Source organism: Schistocerca nitens, chromosome 8 (assembly GCF_023898315.1).
Source record: "Schistocerca nitens isolate TAMUIC-IGC-003100 chromosome 8, iqSchNite1.1, whole genome shotgun sequence".
In the NCBI taxonomy this organism is placed as follows: Eukaryota; Metazoa; Arthropoda; class Insecta; order Orthoptera; family Acrididae; genus Schistocerca; species Schistocerca nitens.
This window is the reverse complement of record NC_064621.1, coordinates 47,673,955-47,699,921: the sequence shown is the minus strand read 5'-3', so window position 1 is coordinate 47,699,921 and position 25,967 is coordinate 47,673,955. Positions and strand designations below refer to the sequence as shown.

At 38.7% G+C, this 25,967-nt stretch overlaps 1 protein-coding gene across 1 annotated transcript in view; it reads right to left on the bottom strand.

Annotated features, from left to right (window-relative positions):
• LOC126199146 (ras-specific guanine nucleotide-releasing factor 2-like) overlaps nt 1–25,967 on the bottom strand; it is a 1,534,440-nt gene that overhangs the window by 517,727 nt on the left and 990,746 nt on the right. The window contains exon 14 of the mRNA XM_049935901.1: nt 17,899–18,098. Within this exon, the coding sequence (XP_049791858.1) occupies nt 17,899–18,098 (200 nt within the window). The remainder of the gene's footprint in view (nt 1–17,898; nt 18,099–25,967) is intronic.

Genomic DNA, 25,967 nt, shown 5'->3' with positions numbered 1-25,967 from the left:
CCAGAAATACCCTAGTCTTCACTGACTGGTTACACAAATAGCACAATATATGGCTGATGAAGTCTGTATATGATTTTACAATCCTACTTGGTACACCACCACATCCAGAGGACAGAGCTTTTAAGTAAATTCATGATTTTTTCAATTTCTTTAGGAGTTATACTTTTGAAATTAAGTGTTATGTTTGGTGCAATTGGCATGTGATTAAGCAGCTCTGTGGTAGAGTATTAATTATAGTTCACTTTTTCTTCAACTACAGTGAGAAAACATTTATTGCACTCTGAAGTAGCAAATTTTTGATTATTCTGGTCCATTACTTTTGTATCTCTACTTGTTCTGATTTTTTGTTCCTATTTGTCTTACTTTTTGTGATGTTTCATATTGTTTGACATGTTAATTTTCTGTGGATAATGGATGTGGTTGGCATTTCTGATTACACGTTAGTATTCTTCAGTATGTAATGTCCCTATGTAATGTAAAATGATTGTAATATTCCAGCTGCTAGTACCAGTGATGATGCGCTACCGTAATTTGATATGACAACGCTCTTTGCTCTGACGACAACGCTCTTAGCTGGAAAAAAAAAAGAGGAGCATCTATGTTTTCTTGTAATTGCTGGAGATAAGTTTTGAATATAGAAGTAATTTGAAGTGCAGAGGTCAACATGTAATACCGATCATCAAGAGTTAAAAATTGAATTTGTGCATAAAATAAGGTAAATACCATTACAAACCTTTATTAGATGTTGGAGCCTTGGACCTTCATAAAAACTAGTAGTGTTTTTAGCAATATGGTGCATAGGGATTTCTTCACAAATTAACAATACAGGGTGAATCTGCTACTATCACAGTCCGAACGACACGCAATATTTCACCATCAGCTCGTATGTTTAAGACGTTCCGTAAGTGACAAGTCTGTTAGTCAGAAGATATCATACTGCTGCTGTTGTTCAACCTTATCATTCTGAAAGTGTTTCCACAAAAGAAACTCTTACTGCGACTGTGAAAATTCTAGCTGCTAAGGGAGACGATGTCTTCATCACGAGATGTAGCAGTTTTCTCCGACTTCGCCTGGCATTCTCTGAGAAACGAAGAAGCAGAAACCTCTAACTGCCAACTCATCCTGTATCTAACACATTCTCTCCTTACAGCAGCCATGAAGAAAATACATTCATCTATAGTCAATTTTTTTCACAGAATGTTTGTATTAGACAGGTAAAAATTTTATAATGTATGCATCTAGGCGAAAAAATTCAAAATAGAGGTTTTTAATGCAGTACCTGTCTTATCTTTGTCAAAGACAAAAGTCAAAGAGCAAGGTAATTAATTAATTTTTTTCTTTTTATGATGTAGCAGTTCACATTTTATAGTGACAAGCAACTGACAGGACTGCTTGCAAAGTTAAAGAACTTGTTAGGATTTTGTATCATTTCCATGTATGTATGATAGTGATAAAAAAGATTACTATAACATGTGTTTCTGTGCTGCATACCCTGTACTTGTTCGAGACCACAACGGGGACAGAGGGGCTGGTAGACTGAAGCTGTATGGTTCATCTCAACAGATCATCTGAATGTCCAGGCTGCAGGCAATCTAATACTGTCCTTTTCTGTAGAGTTTTCCTATTTCTATTAGTTATACATGTATATTTAAAAAATTTCATGTGTAGATTTGTATGTTTTATGTGTGTATTCTGAAACTATGTGGGTCGTGTGAAGATTTTTTTGTTTGGTGATTTAGGACACACACCCAGTCGAGAATGGAACGGGAACAGAATACAACAGACAATATTTAATTAGTTGAGGATGTCCGTTCCACTGATATTTTAGTATCTGTAATGACCACAGCTAGGACTGAGGAGTTTAACACTAAAGATCTGTTAATTAGTATATCCCAAACAGTGCAGATGTTAACAGCAAATCAACAATTGATGTCTGCTAAAGTGCAATCCATAGCAATTGAACAGTCTAGGATAGCTTCCGCACAAGAGTCAATGGCAGCAGAACAAGACAAAATTTCTTCTATAGTTCATACTGTAGCAGTAGAACAGGCAAGTGTCTCTGCTAAACAAGACAGTCTCGTTAAGCAGCAGGAGACACTAGTAACTGAACAAGCAAATATCAGGCTAACTATGCAAGAGTATATTGCTATGGTTGAGTCATTGCCAACCAAACAAGATTTTGAGAGTCTGAGATGCAAAGTCGATCATTTGAGCATTCAACAAAGTGATCTTGCTACGGTAAAGGCTAATATTAAGCTGTCCCAGGAGAAAGTTCCTGAGGAAATCTTCGAAGTAAAAGATGGTATCACAACCATAGATTCTCTTTTGTCCAAATTGGAACTTGTTAAATCAGATTGTGTCACAGTTATAGAAGAGTGTTAATGAACAACTGCAATGAGCTGTGCAAAATGTTCAACTGGCTAATGTATCAGTTCCACGATCCAGATTGATAGTGATGTGACAAGCCAACAATTTGGTCAAGAGTTCTCTAAGTGGAAAGACAATATAACAAAATCAGTTGAAGAATGTTGCAAGTCACTAAAGGAAATAAGAGCGAGTGGTAATGCCACACACATCACATTTTCCAACAAACTGAAGCAAAATGTGACGAATTCAGCATCAGTGATGAGTAGCTCGACGCCTACGACAAAAAGTGCACATGTGGTGTCTGATTATTTATGGCAATATACCACCCAACAATGTATATGCACAAATGTTGATGGAGGAGATGCTCCTAAAGCATCGGCAGTTCCAAGCCATAATTTTCACTCACAGGTTCAGAGGTGTTTTACCCTGTGCATGGACTGACATGCAAGAGATTTCTTTTGTCACTGGCTACATACAAGGGGAAGGTAGTTTATGGTGCACGGATATTATGGAAACCTGTGGCACCTACAAGGATTTTGAGTGAGGGTTTTTGAGTAGGTATTGGTCTAAGGGAATTCAAGAATGACTGAAAAAAGAGGTTTATAATCCAGAACCATTTTCAGTCAAGAGTGGGAACTTGTGTCAGTACTTTGAGAAGTACCTGAATAGAAGTAGGTATTGAGATACTCCAGCCCCACAAGTGGATATTTAAGGCAAAGTTACCAGTTGAGATACATGAAAAAGTCATGTATGCTCCCGAAGACAATGTTGGAGGCTTTCTCTCTGTCGTCCATATCATCACCCTATTAAACGAAGACTCAAGAGCTACAAATCATAGGAATGGGTCATCAACTAGTGTAAACAAGAACTTTGCATATAACCCCAGACCGAGCGGCAATAATAATAGTAGAGCTCAGCATAAAAAACAACAGCTGAATGGTGGCCAAAGATTGTATGCCAATGCAGTGCATTTACAACCTCACTGGGTGAAAAATAAACCTAAAGAGTGAAGATTCAACCTGATGCAAACTGCGAATAAAAATAACCACAACCTACATAGTCAGAATAATCAGCAATTCCACAGGAATAATCTTAATTGGCAACCACAAAATATTAACCAGCAATCGCTGAATATAAATGACTGGAGAGAGCAACCACCAGTGATTACGGATGTCATTAATGAACCTAGAACCCATCCGTTAAACCAAAGACGACTGGATCATGCCCCGGAGAAATGGTTGGTTGTGATGTAAGGGGCTCTGGCAACAGAGTTGTTATGTTCCAATGCAATGATGGACTAGTAGATGAGTGGAAACTACCAGTCTTTCCTGTGTGTAATTGTGAAATTATAGGTGCAGTCGGTACAAGGGACACAAGGTAAAGATACAGACTCTTATTGAATTAAGAATAGAAATGTAACAGCTTTATGCACGTTCCCTGTAATAAATAAATTAACAGAGGACTGTATTTTGGGTATTAAGAGTAATCAGGAAAAGGACATAAAATTCAACTTCTCTGCAGTCTGTGCCTCTTTTAAGATTGATGATGAGAATGTGTGTGTGTGTGTGTGTGTGTGTGTGTGTGTAGAGCGGATCAGAGAAGACTGTAGCCACAGAGGATATTGTCGGGGTTCAACTATTAATCTTGTAAGGCGTTTCAAGAAGAATCGGAGATCAAATGCAGAAGAGGTTTATCAAGTATGGACATTAACTGATTTTATTTCTCAAAAGGCATCTGAATCTAACTGTTTGGACGATCGGCAGCGAAAACAATTGGCAGACTTACTGCAGCAGAATATCAATGTCTTTGGTGAAAAACCGGGTATAGTGAAAGGCTATGTGTGTAATTCAGAAGTGTACCAAAGTTTTTATCCTGTACCTTGGTGGCTATGACAATCTGTCGATGAAGAATTGCAATGAATGTTGGGTTGGAAGTTGATTGAGCCATCCACAAGACAATACTGTAGTCCTTTACTGGTTGTCCCTAAACCAGAGGGACACATCCACAATCATCCAGAAAATATTGATGAGATTATACAGAAGTTTCATGGCATGAAATTCTTTTCAACTTGTGATCTCAGATTTTCTTACTGGCAGATAATGCTGAGTCCTGAATCGAGGAAGTACACAGCATTTGTTTATGCAGGGAGAAGCTATAATTTTAAGGTTCTTCCATTTGGCTTAAATGTTAGCCCTGGTGTGTTTATCCAGGCACTGGATGCTGTTTTACGACCTGAACTGCGTAGTCAACTTACGTTTTTTGTCAATGATATTGTCTTTGCTACATATTATTGGGAAGAACACATTAACCTCTTGGCCAGAGTCATAAATGCATTTAGTAAAGCAGATGTGACAGCTAACCTGCAAAAATCTCATTTTTCACTTGAATGAATCCATTTCCTTATGCATATAATAGACAATATGGGAATAATGCCGGATTCAGCAAAGGTGAGCACCCCAAGAATTTTCCCACACCATCAAATACGAAGCAGTTAAGATTTTTCATAGTAATGATGAGCTTCTATAAACGATTTTTAAACAAACAGGTGATGAATGCAGAGCCCTTACACCAGCTTCTACAAAAAAATGTACCGTGGAGGTGGACAAATTACTGTGAAGTTGCATTCCAGCTTATCAATGACACACTTGCAGATGCGAAATTGTTTCACCACCCAGATATGACTTTGGAGTTTGGTTTGATGATTGAATCATCGAGTGTTGGTTTAGGTTGCTGTTTGTTTCAAATCAAGGAAATCAACAATCAGCCAACATTCTGTCCCATAGCTTACAGAAGTAACGTGTTACCATATTGCGAGTGCTCCTATACAACCAAAGAATTGGAAGCTTTGGCGGTTGAGTGGGCATTTTGAAAATTCCACTATTACTTGTTTGGAGCATGCACTACAATGTACTGTGATCATTAGTCTCTCACATTCTTGCAACAATGCAAGCTACTTCATGCTCGTCTGTCGCACTGGACCTTGGCTTTACATGAATATAATTTCAGAGATGTATACATAAAGGGACAACATAACCAGATCACAGATGCTTTATCCAGACTACCTGAAGGTTTGGAGAACATTAGCACTGTGGAAGATGAGGAGAAGCAACATAGGATCTTGCTGATAAAAGATTTGGAATCCAGGAGATATTATTTATACATGTGTAGTAACCATCTCTCCTCCAGCAACAAGATGGTCGTTGGTCTATAATTTTGAATGAACTGAGTCAGCCAGACCAAGGGCAGCTCCAAAGATTTTTCAAAGTAGTTGATAATGTTTTATTCTACAGAAGGTCTGATACTTCAGGTAAGTGGTGTGTATGTATACCAGAAGATTACATGGAAAGGCTCATACTGCACACTGACTATGTTTGGGAACATTTTGGCGTACTTAAATGTGCAAGCAAAATAGGTAGCTACTGTTATGAAGAAATGCAACGTTTTTCAGCTGACTAAGCCATGTAACTAAGGTACACAAGATGAGATGCACTCAATCATTCCACATAAGCTGTTAGATCTGGTCTCTGTAGACATCTGTGGGCCAGTTCCGAGGGCAAGAGGAGGTAATAAATACATGATTTTTGGATATGTTTTCTAAGTATATAATGTTGTGCCCAATCCAATTACCCACCAGCAAATCCATTATCAAGAAATTGTTTTCTTATTTTATTCCATCCGTTGGGAAGCCAAGAACAATTCTGACACACAATGCAATGATTTTCACGTGTTATACTTGGAAGAAGGCTTTACAGGAAACAAATATTACACATGTCAAAATGTCATGTTACAATCCCAGAGAAAGTCCCATTGAATGTGTATTTAGAGAGTTAAATCATTTTATGAGAACCTACTGCTGAACGAAGCAAACCAAGTGGATTGATGTGTTGCAAGACTTCACTATAATCATAACATGCTGCGTACAACTACTGGCTATACTCCAGAAGAATTACTCCTAAATACTGAAGAAAATAATGAGTGGGTGCAAGCTTTACTGAAGATATTCTGAAATATGATCTTGTGGGAAGAAAAAATTCATGATGCTTACCTCAACATGAAAGAGAAAGTCCTTATTAGAAAGAAGGGGCACGACAAAGGATTAAAGAGAAGACAATATTAAAATGTTGGAGGTTTGGTAATATTGAGTTCTCATTCAAGATCTTCACTTCTGGAGAAGTGGACCAAGAAGTGGCAAAGAATATACCATGGACCATATGTTGTTATAAAACTGCCACATCCAGGTGCATATCTGTTGGCATACTCAAAGGCATTGAATATAAAGTGTGTGCCCTCATAAGGATTAGTTCAAATGGCTCTGAGGTCATCAGTCCCCTAGACCTTAGAACTACTTAAACCTAACTAACCTAAGGACATCACACACATCCATGCCCGAGGCAGGATTCGAACCTGCGACCGTAGCGGTCTCGTGGTTCCAGACTGAAGCGCCTAGAACCGCATAGCCACACTGGCTGGCCCATAAGGATTTAAAAATGTTCTATAAATAATTCTGTGTATTTCTTTTTATATGTATGCCATGATCTGTGTAACTATATGATCTGTAAATACACACATCAAAAAAAAGTTTTGCATCATCCCAGTTCCCAGAACTCCTGAAGATAGATGTTGACTGTGGATATTGTATCACAGACACAGTCCCTCTGAATGTTCGGAGATGTCACTAAAATGGCTCAAAGACGTAAAGAACCATCCATGGGCAGTGCCTATTCCATGGAGAGGGTTCAACAGCCGATCAGATCCAATCATTCCACCAGGAAGGTGGTACATGGCTCATGTTGTCTGTAGTTCAACCATGCCTAGATGGTCAATACCGTGATTCGATCGCATCTGCATTGTTACTTTGTGCCAGGATGGGCTCTCAACAAAGGAAGTGTCCAGACACTGGAAAGTGAACCAAAAGGGATTTTGTTCGGACATGCAGGAGATAGAGAGAGACAGGAACTATCGATGACATGCCTCACTCAGAAGCCCAAGGGCTACTCTTGCAGTGGATGAACCCTGACAGCAACACCATCATGTTGAATAATGCTTTCTGTGTAGCCACAGGATGTCGTGTTGAGACTCAAACTTTGCACAATACGAAGCATGATGTGCAACTTCACTCCCAATGTCCATGGCGAGGTCCATCTTTACAACTACAACACCATGCAGTATGGTACAGATGGGCCCAACAACATGCCGAATGGACCCATCAGGATTGGCATCACATTCTCTTCACCCATGAGTGTCGCATATGCCTTCAACCAGACAATCGTTGGAGACATGTTTGGAGGCAATCCAGTCAGGCTGAATGCCTTAGACACACTGTCCAACGAGTGCAGCAAGGTGGAGGTTTCCTGCTGTTTTGGGGTGGCATTCTGTGGGGCCAATATATGCTGCTGGTGGTCACAGAAGACAACATAATGGCTGTATGATATGGGAATGCCATCCTCCAACCGATAGTGCAACCATATTGGGAGCATATTGACGAGGCATTCGTCTTCATGGACGACAATTCGCACCCCCGTCGTGCACTTCTTGTGAATGACTTCCTTTAGGATAATAATATCGCTAGCCTAGAACGGCCAGCATGTTCTACAGACATGAACCCTATCAAACATGCCTGGGATAGATTGAAAAGGGCTGTTTGTGGATGACGTGATCCACCAACCACACTCTGAGGGATCTGTGCCAAATCATCATTAAGGAGTGGGACAATTTGGACCAACAGTGCCTTGATGAACTTATGGCTAGTATGCCACAGTGAATACAAGAATGCATCAATCCAAGAAGATGTTCTACCTGGTATTAGAGGTACCGGTGTGTACAATAATCTGGACCACCCCCTCTGAAGGTCTCACTGTATGATGGTACAACATGTAATGTGTGATTTTCATGAGCAATAAAAAGGGCGGAAATTATGTTGATCTCTATTCCAATTATCTATACAGGTTTCGGAACTCTCAGAACCAATGTGATGCAAAACTTTTTTGATGTGTGTAGTAGTTATGTAATTTGTTTCCTATGCCATGTGTTGATAATATGCCACCATTGTGTGCCATGAAGTGGTGTTCTAAAACGAGTGAACTTACAATCCAGATGTAGGGATATACCTATGTGGTTTAGTTATGGTTACTTTTTCTGTAAGTTTCTGATTTTGTGTCTCACTGTTAAGTGAGTTTTGTGGACTCTTTCGTCTGAATAGAGTATCCTATCCCTTTTCCTGTTCTTTTGTCCTTTATTAGTCTAGTTTTTTTTTTTTCTGGGCTGCTAAGGTTATAAGTGCATGCACACACACACACACACACACACACACACACACACACACACACACACACACACACACACACACACACGCACGCAGCAGCCTGTGTCCTGACTGACAATGAAACTTCAAAGGAAGTGTTGCCAATTGACAGTGATGTTGTTGTTTTTGCGGTGTTAGGCATACTAGTGTTACTATGCAAAGACAGAGATCCATCCAGCTCAACCGCTAGTACACATGTGACTATTTACACCAATCTTCTCTGAAGATTTCTAGTGTCATTTTTTAATGTAATTGTGGATACTGTGGACAACGTATCTGGTGTTGTGAAGATATCTCAGTGTTCATTGTTTTCACCGTGCTGTGACCTTTTTTTTTGATTGCTGATCATTCTGAGTGCAAGTACAAACATGAACCAAAGTAGACTGTTTATACACAGGAGGGAGTTGGGTAGAGTTGAATTCAGATAAGCACTGTAGTTTGACTTTTTGTCCTTGCTCATTCTTTTGTACCTTGTTGCATGTTGTAAGAACTTCTATCCTGGTCCTGTGAGGCCTTAGCAGTTCCATACCAGCCTCCAGTCCTTCACTAACAGCTTCGTATCTAACCAACTGACCAGCCATCACCACCGACCACCAACATTCCACCCTGATGTCTTGCACCTTCTCACCATCCTGCTGTACCATCAGCATCGCACTGTCAATGTCGTACCATTCTCACTGCATCGCCAACATAATATCCATAATCTTGCATTGTGTGAATAACTCCATTTTCAAAGAATCTAAACTGTTCTGCAAACATTTAAATGATTTTCTGTATTTTTTTGGTTTCTTTTTATTCATGCTGAAAACCAACATCTTTGATTCAAAATTCCACTGTTTTTCTAAATATGATAATTACAACCAGTCTGGTGAGGCCCATTGGGGAGTTTTGATCTTGGGTATCCTCTGCCAACCATGCCCGAGAAATTTTGTATGATTATTTATGCCAGCCGGTAGTGAGAGTTGCCAAGAAATCTAATGATTTAATTTCTATGTGGTCACACAAAATATTTTTGTAAATTAAAAAGAAATTTGTGACCAAGAGGAGCCACGTAATGTCCCTATGAAATGTAATATGATTGTAATAATCCATATGCAAGTACCAGAGATGATGTGCTACCATAATTTTATAGGACAATGCTCTATGCTCTGACGACAATGCTCTTTGCAGAAAAAAAAGAGAAGCATCTATGTTTTCTTGTAATTGCTGGAGATAAGTTTTGAATATAGAAGTAATCTGAAGTGCAGAAGTCAACATGTAATACCGATTATCAAGAATAAAAATTGAATTTGTGGAAAAAAGAAGGTAAATACCATTTACGAACCTTTATTCAATGATGGATCCTTGGACCTTCATAAAAACTATTTGTGTGTTTAGCAATACAGTAGAAAGTGATTTCTGCACGAATTAACAATACTGGATGAATCTGCTACTATCATGGTCTGAACGACGTGCAATATTTCGGCATCAGCTGTTAGTCAGAAGATATCATACTGCCACTGTTGTTCAACCTTATCATTCTGAAAGTGTTTCCAGAAGAGAAAATCTTACGGCGACTGTGAATATTGTAGCTGCTAAGGGAGACGGTGCCTTCATCCCGAGTTGTAGCAGTTTTCTCCGACTTTGCCAGGCATTCTCTGAGAACTGGAGAAGCATAAACCTCTGACTGCCAACTCATCCTGTACCTAACTCATTCTCTCGTTACAGCAGCCATGAAGAAAATACATTCATCTACAGTCAAGTTTTTTCACAGATTGTTTGTATTAGACAGGTAAAAATTTGGACTGTATGCATCTAGGCACAAAAATTTAAAAGAGAGTTGTTTAATGCAGTACCTGTCTTATCTTTGTCAAAGACAAAAGTCAAAGAGCAAGTTAATTAATTAATTTTTGTTTTTGTTTTATGACATAGCAGTTCACATTTTTAGTATTTTTTGTAATGCAATTCCACTGCTATGTTGTGCTAGTCCTCTGTTCTATATACAGCTCCCTCTTTTTGGCACATGATATTTTAATATCAATTGTTAACCACTCTTTCTTTCCACTACACACTTGTTTGATTTTAATCAGTCTTTGGGGGAAACAGGCTTCAAAATGTTTGAGAAATAAGTTCAGGAATGAAGTGAATTTCATTTAATTGAATCAACTATGGGTTCTTGGTGAAACATTGTAAATTAACCAAACAAACACTAAAACAGTGTTTGTTTCGTTAGTTAACTGAATTTGTCATTTTATGTGCCTGCCTCGTAAACTACCTCCCATTGTTCCTGATGTAAACTAGTTCTAAACAAAGTAGCAGATTCAGTATTTATTGTTCGAACATTTTTTACTTAGTACGACCATTTAGCATTTTTCTACTGGCAGGTTTTAAAGTTGTCATTTGACCATCACGATCAGACAGATGATTTATTACAGCCTGTGTTTTTATTAAACTGTAATCTGTGGGGTCAAGGAACAGATTATTAGTCATTGAGATTTGCTCTGCCCTTACACTCTTGTTGGGAACTACATAATTGAAAGTAGTTTGAAAACAGACAATAATGATTCCAGCTGTTTATGACTGTTATTATTTGAAAGGAAATTAATGTCACAATCACCACATACTATTATCTTACTGCTATTCTTATAAAGTTTTGTAAGAACTGATTCTAGCAAAGAAAGGTACTTCTGAGTGTTCCCATAGGTGCCCTGTAGACTACTGAGTTTCTAATTCTTATCTGACGGCACAGCATTCAGTTTGCTGTTCAATACACTACTGATTTACATCTCTGACTTGTGCCTAAGAGTATTGTGCCTGTAAATTGCCATCCCCACGTCTTACGCAGATCCTGCATTAGTAAGAACCACTTTTATAGCTATTCAAATAGCACATAAGCAATAGTTTCATCTGATCCAACTGTTTCTTTTTTATTTAAAAGATTTCTAATATTTCAATGAAATATTTTTATGCAATGCACATTATGTATTTTATTTCTGACAGATTCATTAATGTTACACTGACATGAGCTAAATCATTATCAAAATGTACAACATTTACTCTGAAACTTTCTCTTCTCCTTAGCCAAAAAATTCTTCTCCAAGTGTTAACTATTACTGGAATATGTTAGTGTGCTCATGTCATCTGAGCTGCCAAATAGACCAATGAAATCCTTAAACAGCAGATTACCATTTTCCTCCACACGAACATGCTTTCTTATTTGCGATAGGGGTGCACCTGCTTTGACTGCTATGATTATTGGCAAGAATCACAAGCTTCTTCAGGGCACTACAGTCCAAATCATATTGGTGGATATTTTGAGGAACAGCAAGACAAAGAATCTGAATATGTTCACTTTGAGTTTTAGAAGCAATATCGTATTTACTCGAATCTAAGCTGCCCTCGAATCTAAGCCGCCCTCGAAATTAAGCCGCACCTGAAAAATGAGCCTTGAAATCAAAGGAAAAAAAAAGTTCCCGAATCTAAGCCGCTCCTGAACTTTAAGACTCGAAATTCAAGGTGAGAGAAAAGTTTTAGACCGCCCCTCCAAATCTAAACAAAGTTGGTCCATTGTAACGTGAAACACTAATGAGGTCGAATGGCTGAAGATACAGCTACAGTAGTTTGGTTTGAGTCGTAAGCTTAACATTTAAGCTTTACCAAGTAGCCATTGCTATGTGTCAGGTGCTCCGTCCGTATTTATACGGGTACCCTTGCTTTTTCGCATGCTTCATTTGGTTTGAATCAATTGCTTATTTTGCTTTGATCTGATAAGTTCCGTTCTCTTTGTTATAGGGGTTTACGCCACTCTAAGCTGAAAATGCATTATTGTACTGTGTCATGCCTTGTTTGTTGCATTCTGATAATGAGTGTTTACGACCTGCCGCCGCTCGTGGCATGGCTTGCTTTTGTGCATGCTACCACGGCTTACAATAAAAAAGTCCACAGCTTGTGGTCGTGCGGTACCGTTCTCGCTTCCCGCGCCCGGGTTCGATTCCCAGCGGGGTCAGGGATTTTCTCTGCCTTTTGATGAATGGGTGTTGTGTGATGTCCTTGGGTTGGTTAGGTTTAAGTAGTTCTAAGTTCTAGGGGACTGATGACCATAGATGTTAAGTCCCATAGTGCTCAGAGCCATTTGAACCATTTTTACAATAAAAAAAAGAGAGGAATTGTCTCGTAAGGGAAACAATGGCAAGAGACCGCTATTTGTTGTTACTTAGACTGCTGCTTTCTTTCATAATGATCAACAAGAAACAAATAATAGACTGCGTATGATAGAAGATGTTCTGAACGAGAGTTTAGCGAAAAATTTTCTCCGTTTGAAAATCTTTGCAGACACCTCTTTAGTACATTACATTCTGTACAGAAATTAGAGTCATCTTAGATTTAAAAATCTAGTCAATTGCCATGCTTCATTTCTGACTGTATCACTATTGAGCATAAGAATAATACGAATATAAACCTGACATGATATGTATATTCTTCCGCATTTGCTGTTGTCTCACTCTAGTTTCGTAGTTTATTAGGCAGACAGGATTTAAATGAGATAGCAGAAAACCCAAAAGAATACATGGCATAAACGTTTACATTCTTCTACCTTTTCTTTTAATTTATTTACTGACATGCGACGCAGAGGTTTTGGTGCCAGCATTTATCTTTGTGCCTGCAAAGCATACCTGTGTTGCGCCACATATATTTGACGGCAGAAGTTAGTTGTGGTGACACCTACCAACATTTTTCAGAACTTCCGCTTACTTTGCACTCGATTCTAAGCCGCAGGCGATTTTTTGGATTACAAAAACCGGAAAAAATTTCGGCTTAGATTCAAGTAAATATGGTAGTCTTTCTGAGAAGTGTTACTGCAGCACACAGGATTTGAGTATTTTCAGTATGATGTACAAAAGCACCATCATCAATGATGTCACCAAGTACTTCAAGTCTGTTTGTTGAGAGGATATTTGTGGACCTATTTAATATAATAGTACTTTGTAAGGTTGTTGTTTCCTTTTAGTGAAGAGTCTACCTCTGCACATTGAAAGTGAAATTCTGCCTCACACTTTACACTCAGAATATCACTTTTAGCAGTTTTCCAGCATTTTTCCACAAGTCCTAGTATCAGTATCTAATAATAGTTCACTATAGCTTTTCTATACAAGAAAGAACTGCATAATGACAGGGCTCCTACTGCTGATGTTAATGTTAATTTAGAACTAGAGCCAGATATTTTGGAGAGCAAAATCCAGTGGGATCTTGAAAAAATGGCTGATAACAAAACTAGTGGGCATGATGAAATACCAGCAGAATTGTTTAAAGTCACTGGAAAGGATGCAGTGAAAGTGCTGCACTCAATATGTCAAAAAATATGGATCATGCAGCAGTGGCCATTAGACTGGAAAAGATCAGTATTCATCCCCATTCCAAAGAAAAGAAGTTCTAAAGAATGCTCAGATTACCGAACAATTGCACTTATCTCACATGCTAGCAAAGTCATGTTGAAAATCTTACAAAACAGACTTCGCCAATATCTAGATCGAGAGCTACCAGAAGAACAAGCTGGATTTAGGAAAGGAAGAGGAACTAGAGACCAAATTGCTAACATTCAGTGGATTACAGAAAAAGCAAGAGAATTCCATAGAGATTTGTACCTCTGCTTTATTGACTACGCCAAAGCCTTTGACTGCATTGATCACAACAAATTATGGAATGTACAGAAAAACATGGGTGTACCAGATCACCTCATTCATCTGATACAGAGTTTATACCTTGACCAAGAAACCACGCTGAGAACTATGTATGGAACAACAAAATGGATAAAGATTCAGAAAGGGGTCCGGCAAGGCTGCATACTGTCACCGTACTTATTCAATCTGTACGCAGAACATGTTATGAGGAATGCAAGGCTAGATGAAGGAGAAACAGGAATTCAAATAGCTGGAATAAATGTAAACAACCTCAGGTACGCAGATGATATGATCCTGTTGGCAGAAAGTGAAGAAGAATTGAGAACACTCTTGCTGAAGGTGAAAGACAAAAGTGAAAAGGCCGGTCTTAGGCTGAATGTGAAGAAAACAAAAATTATGGCAACTACACCTACCAATTCGTGGGATGTAGAAGGAGAAACCATGGAGGTAGTGACCACATTCTGTTATCTCGGTTCCTAGATCTCTGCTGATGGCGACTGCAGCCATGAAATCCGGAGACGCCTGTTGCTCGGTAGACAGGCGATGTCAAACCTGGATAAGGTTATAAGGTCCAGAGATATAGCACTAGCAAACAAAGATCCGTATTGTGAGGGCTATGGTCTTTCCAGTTGTGATGTATGGATGTGAGACCTGTACCATTAGAAAGTCTGAACAGTGAAGAATTGACTCCTTCAAATTGTGTGGTATTGGAGGAAACTTCTTAGAGTTCCATGGACTGCAAAGAGAACCAACCGATCAATATTGGAGCAAATAAAACCAGATTCCTCCCTGGAAGGTCTAATGTTAAAACAAAAGCTGACCTACTTTGGACACACAATGCGAAGGTGTGTCTCACTGGAAAAAACATTAATGCTGGGGAAGACAGAAGAAACTAGATGAAGAGGACGTCAGAGGATTAGATGGATCGATGGCATTACAGAAGCAATGTGTTCCAACCTGGAAGGTCTACGGGAGAAAGTGCAGGACAGGAAAAAGTGGTGTGATTTGGTTCATGGGGTCACGAAGAGTCGGAACCAACTAAACGAATAGAGAGAGAGAGAGAGAGAGAGAGCTTTTCTTATCACATTCATAATTTTGTTTCATGAGTTTGCCATATTTACGAGGTATGTCCACAAAATAAGTTTCATTTCGTTATATAGAACAAATGTGTACAGATGCAGAAAAAATATTTATTGTACAAAAATCTAAAGCTGCTAAACTGCTTTTCTACATAGCTTCTGAAATTTTGTAGGCACTTGTCAAAGCATGGCACAAGTTTTTGTATGCCTTCTTCATAGAAGGTTTCTGCCTGTGTATTCAACCGTGTGGTAACACGTTCTTTCAGCTCGTCATCATCACTGAAATGTTGACCACCAAGGACAGATTTTAGGTGTAAGAAGAGATGAAAGTTGCTAGGAGTGAGGTCCGGACTGTACGGAGGGTGATCAAATGCATCCCAGTGAAATTCCCATAAGAATTGTTTGGTCACATTCACTGTGTGAGGTCAAGCATTATCATGGAAAAAAAACAACACCTTCTGACAGTAATCCTCGGCACCTGTTCTGTATTGTGTGGCGCAATATCTTAATGGTCTCGCAGTAACCACATGCATTGATTCTTTTGGCCTCATGGTGAGAAATCAATCAGCAAAATGCCTTTTCTGTCCCAAAAAATGGTGAACATGACTTTTTGAGGTATCAAGATTTGCTTAGGTTTAACCTTCATTGGGAATGAAGTGTGGCTCCATTCCATCGATTACCATTTTGTTTCAGGGATGTCGTACGAAAACCATCACCTTCCTCATTGTAGCATGTCAAAAACTGAAGTTCACTGCCCATCAATGCAATTTTTTTCCCCCCAGTACGAACTTTAGGTACCCAAAATGAGCAAAGTTTTCGAAATTTCAGTCTTTCAGTAACAATTTCATTAATTAGTGATTGTGAGATTTGCGCAACTTCTATAGCAAGGGCACTAAGTGTAAACTTATCGTTGTGTTTAATCTTCTCTTCAATTGTGTGAACCAGTTCATCAGTAACCACAGACGGGCATCCACTTCATTCTTCATCGTGCACTTGATCACATCCTTCATTGAACAGTCTGACCCACCTTCTAACCATTGAATCACTCATAGCAATTTGTCTATAAACCTCGCAGATTTGATGAATTTCCTTTGATTTAACTTTCTTTGTATTTAGAAAATGAATAACAGATCTGATTTCACATGCAGCGGCATTTTCAATTATGGCTGACATTATAAAAAAGCACTACAAAGCACATGTCGGCTGCAGAGATCTGAAAATGGTGTACATGTCTTCTCCTTGAGTCAGAGTAACTGCCACTCATGCTCAGAACTGCAATGATAGTGCTGTCGTGGATAGAAATAGAAACAGAACTTACTTTGTGGATGATCCTCATATATTTTGACACATGCAATTTTTCTAACAGCATGACAATAGTTTTGACTTTGCAGTCCTTCTTTAGTGTTTTACCTAGATTATATTTATTATCCCTTTTGCAGCATCATAGTTTTAACTTTGGATTTACTTTTACGCACATGAGATGATACACACTTTATACACGTTATACCCTTTATGGCACATGTCTTGCAGCACCAAAATTTCAGCATTGACTATTATGATTTGTACAATGGTGTACTTGCTCCCTGTGCAATTTTGTTTTCACAGTTTTGTGACACCACACTACTTCTTCAGAAACTATTTGACAGTAACATAAATGAAAATTTTTTACACATTAAGTACTTTTTATAGTTTCTGGTTGCATTTTTTCTTGGAATTAACATTTTTGCAATTTGCACTCCATATGTCTGTCACTATAATGTGGTCAAAACACAGTATATTGTAATCTATTTTGTGAAGCATACAAATGTAAGCTGTGAAGCTTAATATAAAAGGGTGTTGGAGTGCTGCATTTTTTTATGTTTTTATGTAGGTAACCAGCTAAGCTAGTGAGAACTTTTTGTCCATCCGTGGAAAACAATAACTATCATACAATATTTAAGTCCATTTTATTTTGTCCACTTATGACATGCACACCATTAGAGCTGCCTACTTTGGATATTTCAATTAATTAATGATTCATGATATTACATACTGAAGTGACTCCTCCCTAGAAAACAAATTATTATTGATCCATGGGAGTCACTAGAATTACAAGCACCATTCGTATGCACTATCCTGCAGGAATCTCGACTAGTAGCGGCAAAATCTTATGACTGCACAGCACTACATATTTCTCGTTGGTAATAATAACAGCAGTTTCATAGCCATAATATAGAACAAAACCATGGTCTATGAACTAAACTGAAACAACTATATTGCTGGAGGATAAAACTGAAGAAAAGAACTGCTCCTCCTAAATGCTGGGAGTGTGAGAAAAACTGGAGTACCATGCAAGAAAAATGAAGAACTTATGCTGAGAACCGCATTTTAACTATAGCTTGGTATACAATATAGAATTTATAATATGCATAACTGATCACAGTATTTTGTCTTCTAAAAAAGTTTATAATACTTCACTGTTTATTGCACGTGACAGAACAAAACTACTACTTACATCACTGATCCCACTGCTGTCTGTGCCTCAGGTGGATCTGAATTATAAAACACCTTCTTCAATGCTTCAAGAACAGTTACCCCATCTGTGAAAACTCTGTATGTAAGCAAAAAGGTGTTTAGGAAATCTATCGATAGGAATCTGAGATCAGTTAAACGCTCCAATAGTCTCTCAGGTGTAGCATACCGGATCTGTGGTACCTATAAACATTTGATGAAACACAATACAGAATTAGCATTCTTCGTAATTAACAATATGAGAAAACTAACCAGTTTACACACATACATATATAATACTCTCCAAGGAAAATGAAATGGTAGAGTATAATTACAAATGTTCAGTAGTAATGCAAGACAGGCTGATGGGGAGTTTCACAAATGTTGGTAGCTTACTGAATATAACACACATGCAGTGAAACTCAGCAATTAAGCACTTTGAAACTGTGATGGTATGGTGCTTCTATAAACATTTTGCCTGGATATTTAAAACTGAACCTGTTATGTCAGTTAGACAGTTAATTTCATATTTCATAAATAATTACCATGATTTTAATTGAAATGTAGAAAAAGTCAGTTTCCAGGCATCACACACATGATTTAAAACTTTGTGGCTGAATAAAACTATGTGCTGGACCAAGACTCGAACCTGGGACCTTTGTCTTCACGGGGAAATGCTTTACCAGCTAAACTACCCAAGTACAACTCATAACTGTCCTTGAAGCTTTATTTTCAACAGTACCTCATCTCCAACTTTCCAAACTCTACAGAATCTCTCATGCAATATCCTTTCCTCAAGTGATGCTAGTCTTGCTAGATATGCAGGAGATCTTCTATAAACTTTTGAAGATAGGACATGAGATACTGGTGGAAGCAAAGCTGTGAGGATGGGTTGTGAGTCATGCTTGGGTAGCTCAGTCATTAGAGAACTTTGTGGCTGAATAAACCTATGTGCTGGACCAAGACACGAACCTGGGACCTTTGTCTTCACGGGCAAGAGAACTTGCTTGTGAAAGGCAAAGGCCTCAATTTTGAGTCTCAGTCTGACACTCAGTTTTAATCTACCTGAAAGTTTCATATCAGAGCATGCTCTGCCACAGAGTGAAAATCTCATTCTCCACATATCATTTGTTTGTGTACTTTGCCACATGCAAAGTAATCATAGATTACAGTATAACCTGGCTTTCATGTTCCCGGAATTAATGTTTCCCTGCTGTTTATGACATTTTTTATTGTTCCTGTCAAATTTCCTATGTCCATATTGTTAATTTGCACCCGATTTCACATCAACATATTTATAATTTCCCCATGATTTACACATTATGAAAAATCTTTATGGAGACTAAAATTACACTGGTCATGCAATAGTGTTAACAAATATTATGTGGTTAAGTTTCTTGACACCAGGGCACTCTAAGCAATGCATTTGAACCGGTAAATATGTAAAATTTGGAGCAATTGATGCTGTATCTCCCGCCATTACCAAGCTCTACTTGGTGTAGCGGCTGATGGGAGTAACTAGGTTCCCAGAATGAAATTCCCACTCCACAGCGGCGTGTAAGCTGACAGAAAACTTCCTGGCAGATTAAAACTGTGTGCAGGACTGAGACTCGAACTCGGGACCTTTGCTTTTCACAGGTAGAGCACTTGCCCATGAAAGGCAAAGGTCCCGAGTTAGAGTCTCAGTCTGGCACACAGTTTTAATCTGCCAGGAAGTTGCAGTAACTAGGTTCATTGGAATAAAGATATCATAACCAATAACAACCATTTCCAAACTGTCTCTACTGTACAAATGCAGTTTCGTCATTGTTGTAATCATCGTGGTATGTTTGTCAAACCATATTTAGTGTGTTTCGGTGTTTGGCCACTTGTAGTGCTAGTTGACATCATCATTCACTTTACATTTCTCAAATGTTTTTAGTTTAAAAACAATGCCGGTTACATTTTTTTTTTTTTTTTTTTTTCATGCTGAGCACAACACGTTTCAAGAATTTATTCTCATTGTCAAGTGCAGTATTTATGTATGTATATTTTGTGATATTACACAAACAGTGAGTGAGAGTTTGTGTATGTATGTGTGTGTGTGTGTGTGTGTGTGTGTGTGTGGTTTTCCACATAACTGAGGAGACACAGTACCCAATAATCTCAAAAACAACACTACAATGGAAGAGACACAAAATACCACATATTCAAACACCACACAAAATACTTATGTACATATTTTCACTTGACAAATAGAAAAAATTCTCAAAACACATCATGCCAAGCATGAAAAAAATGTCTCTAGTGCAATATTTCATTATTTAAATAATGAATGGCAGCTGCAGGCTGTCATAATAAATGGGGAGAAACCAGAGTTTGCACAGAAATACTTAAGTGTTTATGTTTCCCACATGTTATTAGAGAGTGGAATGATAGAGAAATAGCTTAACAGTGGTTCAATGAACCCTCTACCAGGCACTTCATTGTGAATTGCAGAGTAATCAGGTAGATGTAGCTGTGATGTAGATGTCATCATTGATGCCAGGCAAAAACACGTGCCAACGGGCCAATAATTTGGTACACACGCACCCCCTCCCCCTCCTCCCACCCCTCCCAATGGTAGGAGTTGAAGCACATCCCACCTTAGGGTGACGGGGATCACACTTCCTAGCTGACAGCCCACCTGTAGCTAAGAGAACAATGCCATCAGATACTGAAAGATGGTGAGGGAGAGTAAAATAGTTACACAAAAGATCAGAGCGCTGCCAGGATGCCTGTCGAGCCAATGAAGTGCAAACTAGTTATGCAAAGGATCAGAACCTCTTTCTGGAGGCTTGTACAGCCAACCACACTAAACAAGGTGAACAACTTGACACAAATCTATACTGGCAGCAACAGCAGCTGCATTTCAAGAGTCTGTATTAGGAAACCCTTTCAACCCTTTCACTGTATGTTGCGCCTTAACATCTAAGTGAAAATGAAGGACTGCCCCCTGATCAAAAGTAGGATCTGGCCCCACCAGCAGTTGGAATAGGACATCAGTGTTTGCATGCTGCATGGTAGGCTGAAGATACATTGCACAGTTTTAGCAAGATAGAAACAAGGTGCAGTGCTGGAGGCGATGTGCAACTTTCTGGGGCAATGAAGCAGAATGGTTAAACCATGAAACCAAGGGCTTCTGGTTAGTAATGAGGTGGAACTTAGACTCATACAAGAACACATGAAACTTTCTACTTGGGAGTAGCACTGCTGAGCAGAGTTGAGCATTTTTGATGAATAAGCATTTGGAACCATCCTCATATCAATGTGCTACAATTGCCCCAATGTGCTACAATTGCCCCTATGTGCTACAATCGAGTCCATTCTGAGAGGCATCCATAGCCAAAACCAGGTAATAGTCAAGATGGAAAATAGCCAAACAAGGAGCAGAATGTAATTTAGATTTCAAAAGCATCGATGTGTGCTCACAGGCCAGCATCCACTGAAAAAGGAATATTCTTCTGAAGCAACTTGTGGAGGGGATGGGTCAATGTGGCTGTACATGGAATAAATTTGTGATAGTAAGTAAGTTTACCTAAAAGCGGTTGAAGTTCTTCGATACCTGTAAGGCAAGGCACAGCTTTGACCACAGCGACATGACGACATAAACGTTTAACACGTTTCTGAGAAATCTCAGTGCCCAGATACACAATGGATAGCTAAAAAAAGTGTGACTTGACCAAATTGCATTTGATCTCTATAGTATGTAAGACTGTAAACAAGGTGCTCAAGTTAAGTAAATATCTTCTGTGGATGCACACATCATGATGATGTCATCGAAATAGTTGATGCACTCCAGAATGGACATTGTTAGTTGTTACAAAAAATGCTCAAAAACTACCCACACCAGACAGGAGGCGCTGAAATTGGTATAACCCGAAAGTTGCGTTAACCACAATGAGCTGTTTAGAACTGTCATGCAACAGAACCTATAAATAGGCTTCAAATAAATCAGTTTTGGAAGAAAACTGGTCCCAGTTAGTTTTTACCCAATAACTAGTCTGCACAGGGCAAAGGGTAGGTGTCAATGATAGTCTGAGCATAAACTGAATTTTTGAAGTCACTGAAGTGAAGCTGATCAGCTGGATTTTTCCATTCAGTCAATGTAATAAGCTGTATGACCCCCAACAACATCAGCCTGTCCAGTACTGCTTTGACATGAGTCATGGAATAAAGTGTGCATGGAAAAACACAGCTACACCATTGGGTTCTGGGTAATGTGGACTGCGAAGTTAGTGACACAACCTAGTCCGTCCAAGAAAAGAGATGGGAAATCAGAATACAGAGAATCTAACTGCTGGTAAGGGACCTAATTAAAAATGAGGTAGACAGTATCTGAAATGGAAAAATCAAAAGCACTCAAAGCATCCAGGTCAAACAAGTTTGCAGTGTCAGCACATCCACTACCATCACCTTAAGAAATAGACATCTTCAGAAGCACTCTCTACATGCATAAAAACATAAATGATTTGGTGTACAGGATGGTCAGCAATCTGCAGTTGTTTGCTGGTGATGCTGTGGTGTACGGTAAGTTGGCAAAGTTGAGTGGCTATAGGAAGATACAAGACGATTTAGACAAAATTTCCAGTAGTGTAATGAATGGCAGCTAGCCCTAAAAGTGGGGAAATGTAAGTTGATGTGGCTAAGTAGGAAGATCAAATCTGTAACATTTGTATACAGTATTACTAGTGTCCTGCTTGACACATTCAAGTCATTTAAATACCTTTGTGTAGCACTAGAAAGTGATATGAGGTGGAATGATTAAGTGAGAACTGTGGGAGGGAAAGCGAATGGTCAACTTCAGTTTACTGGGAGAATTTAAGGAAAGAGTGATTCATCTGTAAAGGATACCAATTATAGGATGCTGATGCAACCTATTTTTGAGTACCACTCGAGTGTTTGGGATTTGTATCAGGTCAGACTGAAGGATGACATTGAAGCAATTCAGTGGTAGGCTGCTAGATTTGTTACCAATAGATTCAAACAACACTTAAGTGTTATGGAGGTGCTTCAGGAACTCAAACGGGAATCCCTAGAGAGAAGGCGATGTTCTTTTCAAGAAATGCCATTGAGGAAATTTAAAGAACTGGCATCTGAAGCTGAACGAGTGTACTGCAGCCAACATACATTAGATGTAAGGATCACGAAGATAAGATATGAGAAATCAGGACCCATACAGAGGCACATAAACAGTCATTTTTCCCTCACTCTGTTTGCAAGTAGAACAGAAATGGAAATGACAAGTAGTTATACAGGGTACCCTCCGCCATGCATCATATGGTGGCTTTTGGATCATCTATGTAAATGTAGATGTACATGTAAAACTGATTAAAAGATTTGACCCTTCAGTCCGAATATGCCATTTAAACATAGAAGGCATTATCCAAGTTAAAAGCAATACCTATCTAAACTCCTTGTAGATTATGATTTTGATGTAGTTCTAATCCAGAAAACGTGAGCTCCAACTATGGAAGACCTGCATAAAAGCGGTAGGACCCATGGCTACGATCTTATGGGTGCTGCATATCACAGTGTGCACAGTGTCAACACCTATTTAAGGAGCAATATCAAGCATGCTCACCTCATTTCGACAAATACAGAAAATGAGATCCATCACATCTCAATACAAGTGGTGGAGACCATTATAAATAATATTTACAAGCCACCAAATATGCCATGGCCACTGGATATTCTGCCAATTACTGCTCACCCATTGATTTATGCTGGAGATTTTAATAGTCGCCATGGACATTGGAACTATGAATGTGACAATGAATGTGATACTGTGTTCAATAACTGGGCTGAAAATGAAAATTTATATCTGGTTTATGAAGCCAAGAATTTGCGAAATTTCAGATCAGCCACTTGGCGAATAGATTACAGCCTGGATCTCTTCTTTGCGTCCCTGAATTGCAGAGGGCACACAACACCTATATCTTGAGAAGTCATACCTAATTTCTCACACAGCCAATGAACAATACAGCAAAACTAGTGACAGCGATATTGCAGACAACCTCCTTCAAAGTCTTGACACAGCTAGGAAAGTACAATTGTGTGAGACAGTAGAAAATGTAAACTTCAAACATTCCAGTAGAAAAGCATGGAGTCTTCTGCATAAAACTGACAGAGACTCCAATAAACTTGATCAGGAGTCTGATATTTCAGCTAACCAAATCACTAACCATATAGATGAAAAATCCTATGACATACAACATACTTCTAAAATAAAATGAGAACTCATCTCTCTAAAAGCTCAGTGCCCATGTTTGGGCACTCTACTTCACAATTTACATGGACTGAATTGGATGAGGCCGTGAAACAAACTAAACATGGTAAAGTACATTGTCTGGATAATATACAAGTGGAACTGCTGATAAACGTGGGTAATGGTGTTAAAAAAAGCTGGTGCACTTCTTCTCCAACATCCTAGAAAATGGATCACTGCCCAACGAGCTAAAGGGAACAAAAATAGTGGCAATTTTGAAACCAGGTACACCAGCTGACCAGCCTCTAACTTTCAGATTAATTTCCCTTTACAGCTGCACTTATAAACTCTTGGAGAGACTCATTTGTAATAGAAATAGTGGCTTCATTTTGGAGCAATCCCAGCTCAGCAAGAATGTTTCAGGCCACAGAGAAGTTGTTGTGACTGGGTACTGGTTCTGACAACTTTCAAAGAGGCTGGTTTCCAAGAAAACGTGAAGACATCTGTCGCATTTGTAGACCTAACCACAGCATATGACAGTCTGGAGAGAAGGGATGATATACCAAATTACTAAGAACAATCAGATGCTGAAAAACTGGAATCTTCAACACCATAATAAACAATAGATATTTATGCTAAACAACAGATATTTCTGCTGATCAGCTGCCACACCAACTTTATCAATGTCCACTTGAACCACATTATGTGCTTAATAACTGGGACAATCCTACCAACACTGATTTACTGGCTTCCTTTGCTGAGCAACTCTGTCCATCCACAATCCGCAGAAGTGAGGCCTTGCTTAGGGAATACCGCAAGCCACAGGAGAACCTGGAATTACCCGTACTGCAAGACATACCAAGTCTATGACGAAATGGACTCCATGCAAGGAACCCACCATTATAAGCCGAACAGCTAGATGCCAGTAATATCGAGGTGAGAGACTGGTGGATCGGGACTGTCAATCTGAAAAGCATTAGGGATTCTGAAAGTATAACTGTGATACTGCTGGCACAGAACTCGACAGGAAACTATAGGTCAAACCGAACAGAGTTCACACTGGGCATGGTCGATGCACAGACTCACTTTACAAGTGGTGTGCTGCAGAGTCTCTGGTTTGTGACTATGGGGCTTTAAACCATAAGCTCAAGCATATTAGAGATGAATGTCAATAATGTTCCTATCAGGGAAGTTGGAGAAACCTCATGAAAGCAGATGAAACAACTCTTATATTGATTAGGAACTTAGATATTGACAATTATTTAATAATAAATGAAAAGCACCAGTTTGCTTTTGTTCTACAATATTATTTTTATTGCTAACCGGTTTTCGGCTTACAAGGCCATCTTCAGACATTTACTGAGTATTATCACCAAAGAAGTTAAATGTTGGGCTAACATTTAACTTCTTTGGTGATAATACTCAGTAAATGTCTGAAGATGGCCTTGTAAGCCGAAAACTGGTTAGCAATAAAAATAATATTGTAGAACAAAAGCAAACTGGTGCTTTTCATTTATTATTATAATGTTGTTCTACCAAGAACCGACGGAAGATTCTGTTAATATGACAATTATTTAGTTTTATATGTAGTTTTATCTTTCTCTATTCTTGTAATATACATGTATTAATGCTATATACCTGTACTTTTATATCACATGTTAGGTATTCAAATAAATAAACAAATAAACTACCAGAAAAGTCGAAGGATGAACCACTGCTTTATATGTAGTGAGAGCCTCAAAATTGGAATAGGCTACTTGTTGTAACTCAACAAACATTGAGTAACCAGACACACTGCTGGGGATTCCACAGCCACATAAGCTTCTCAGTTCAGTCAAGTCACTGTC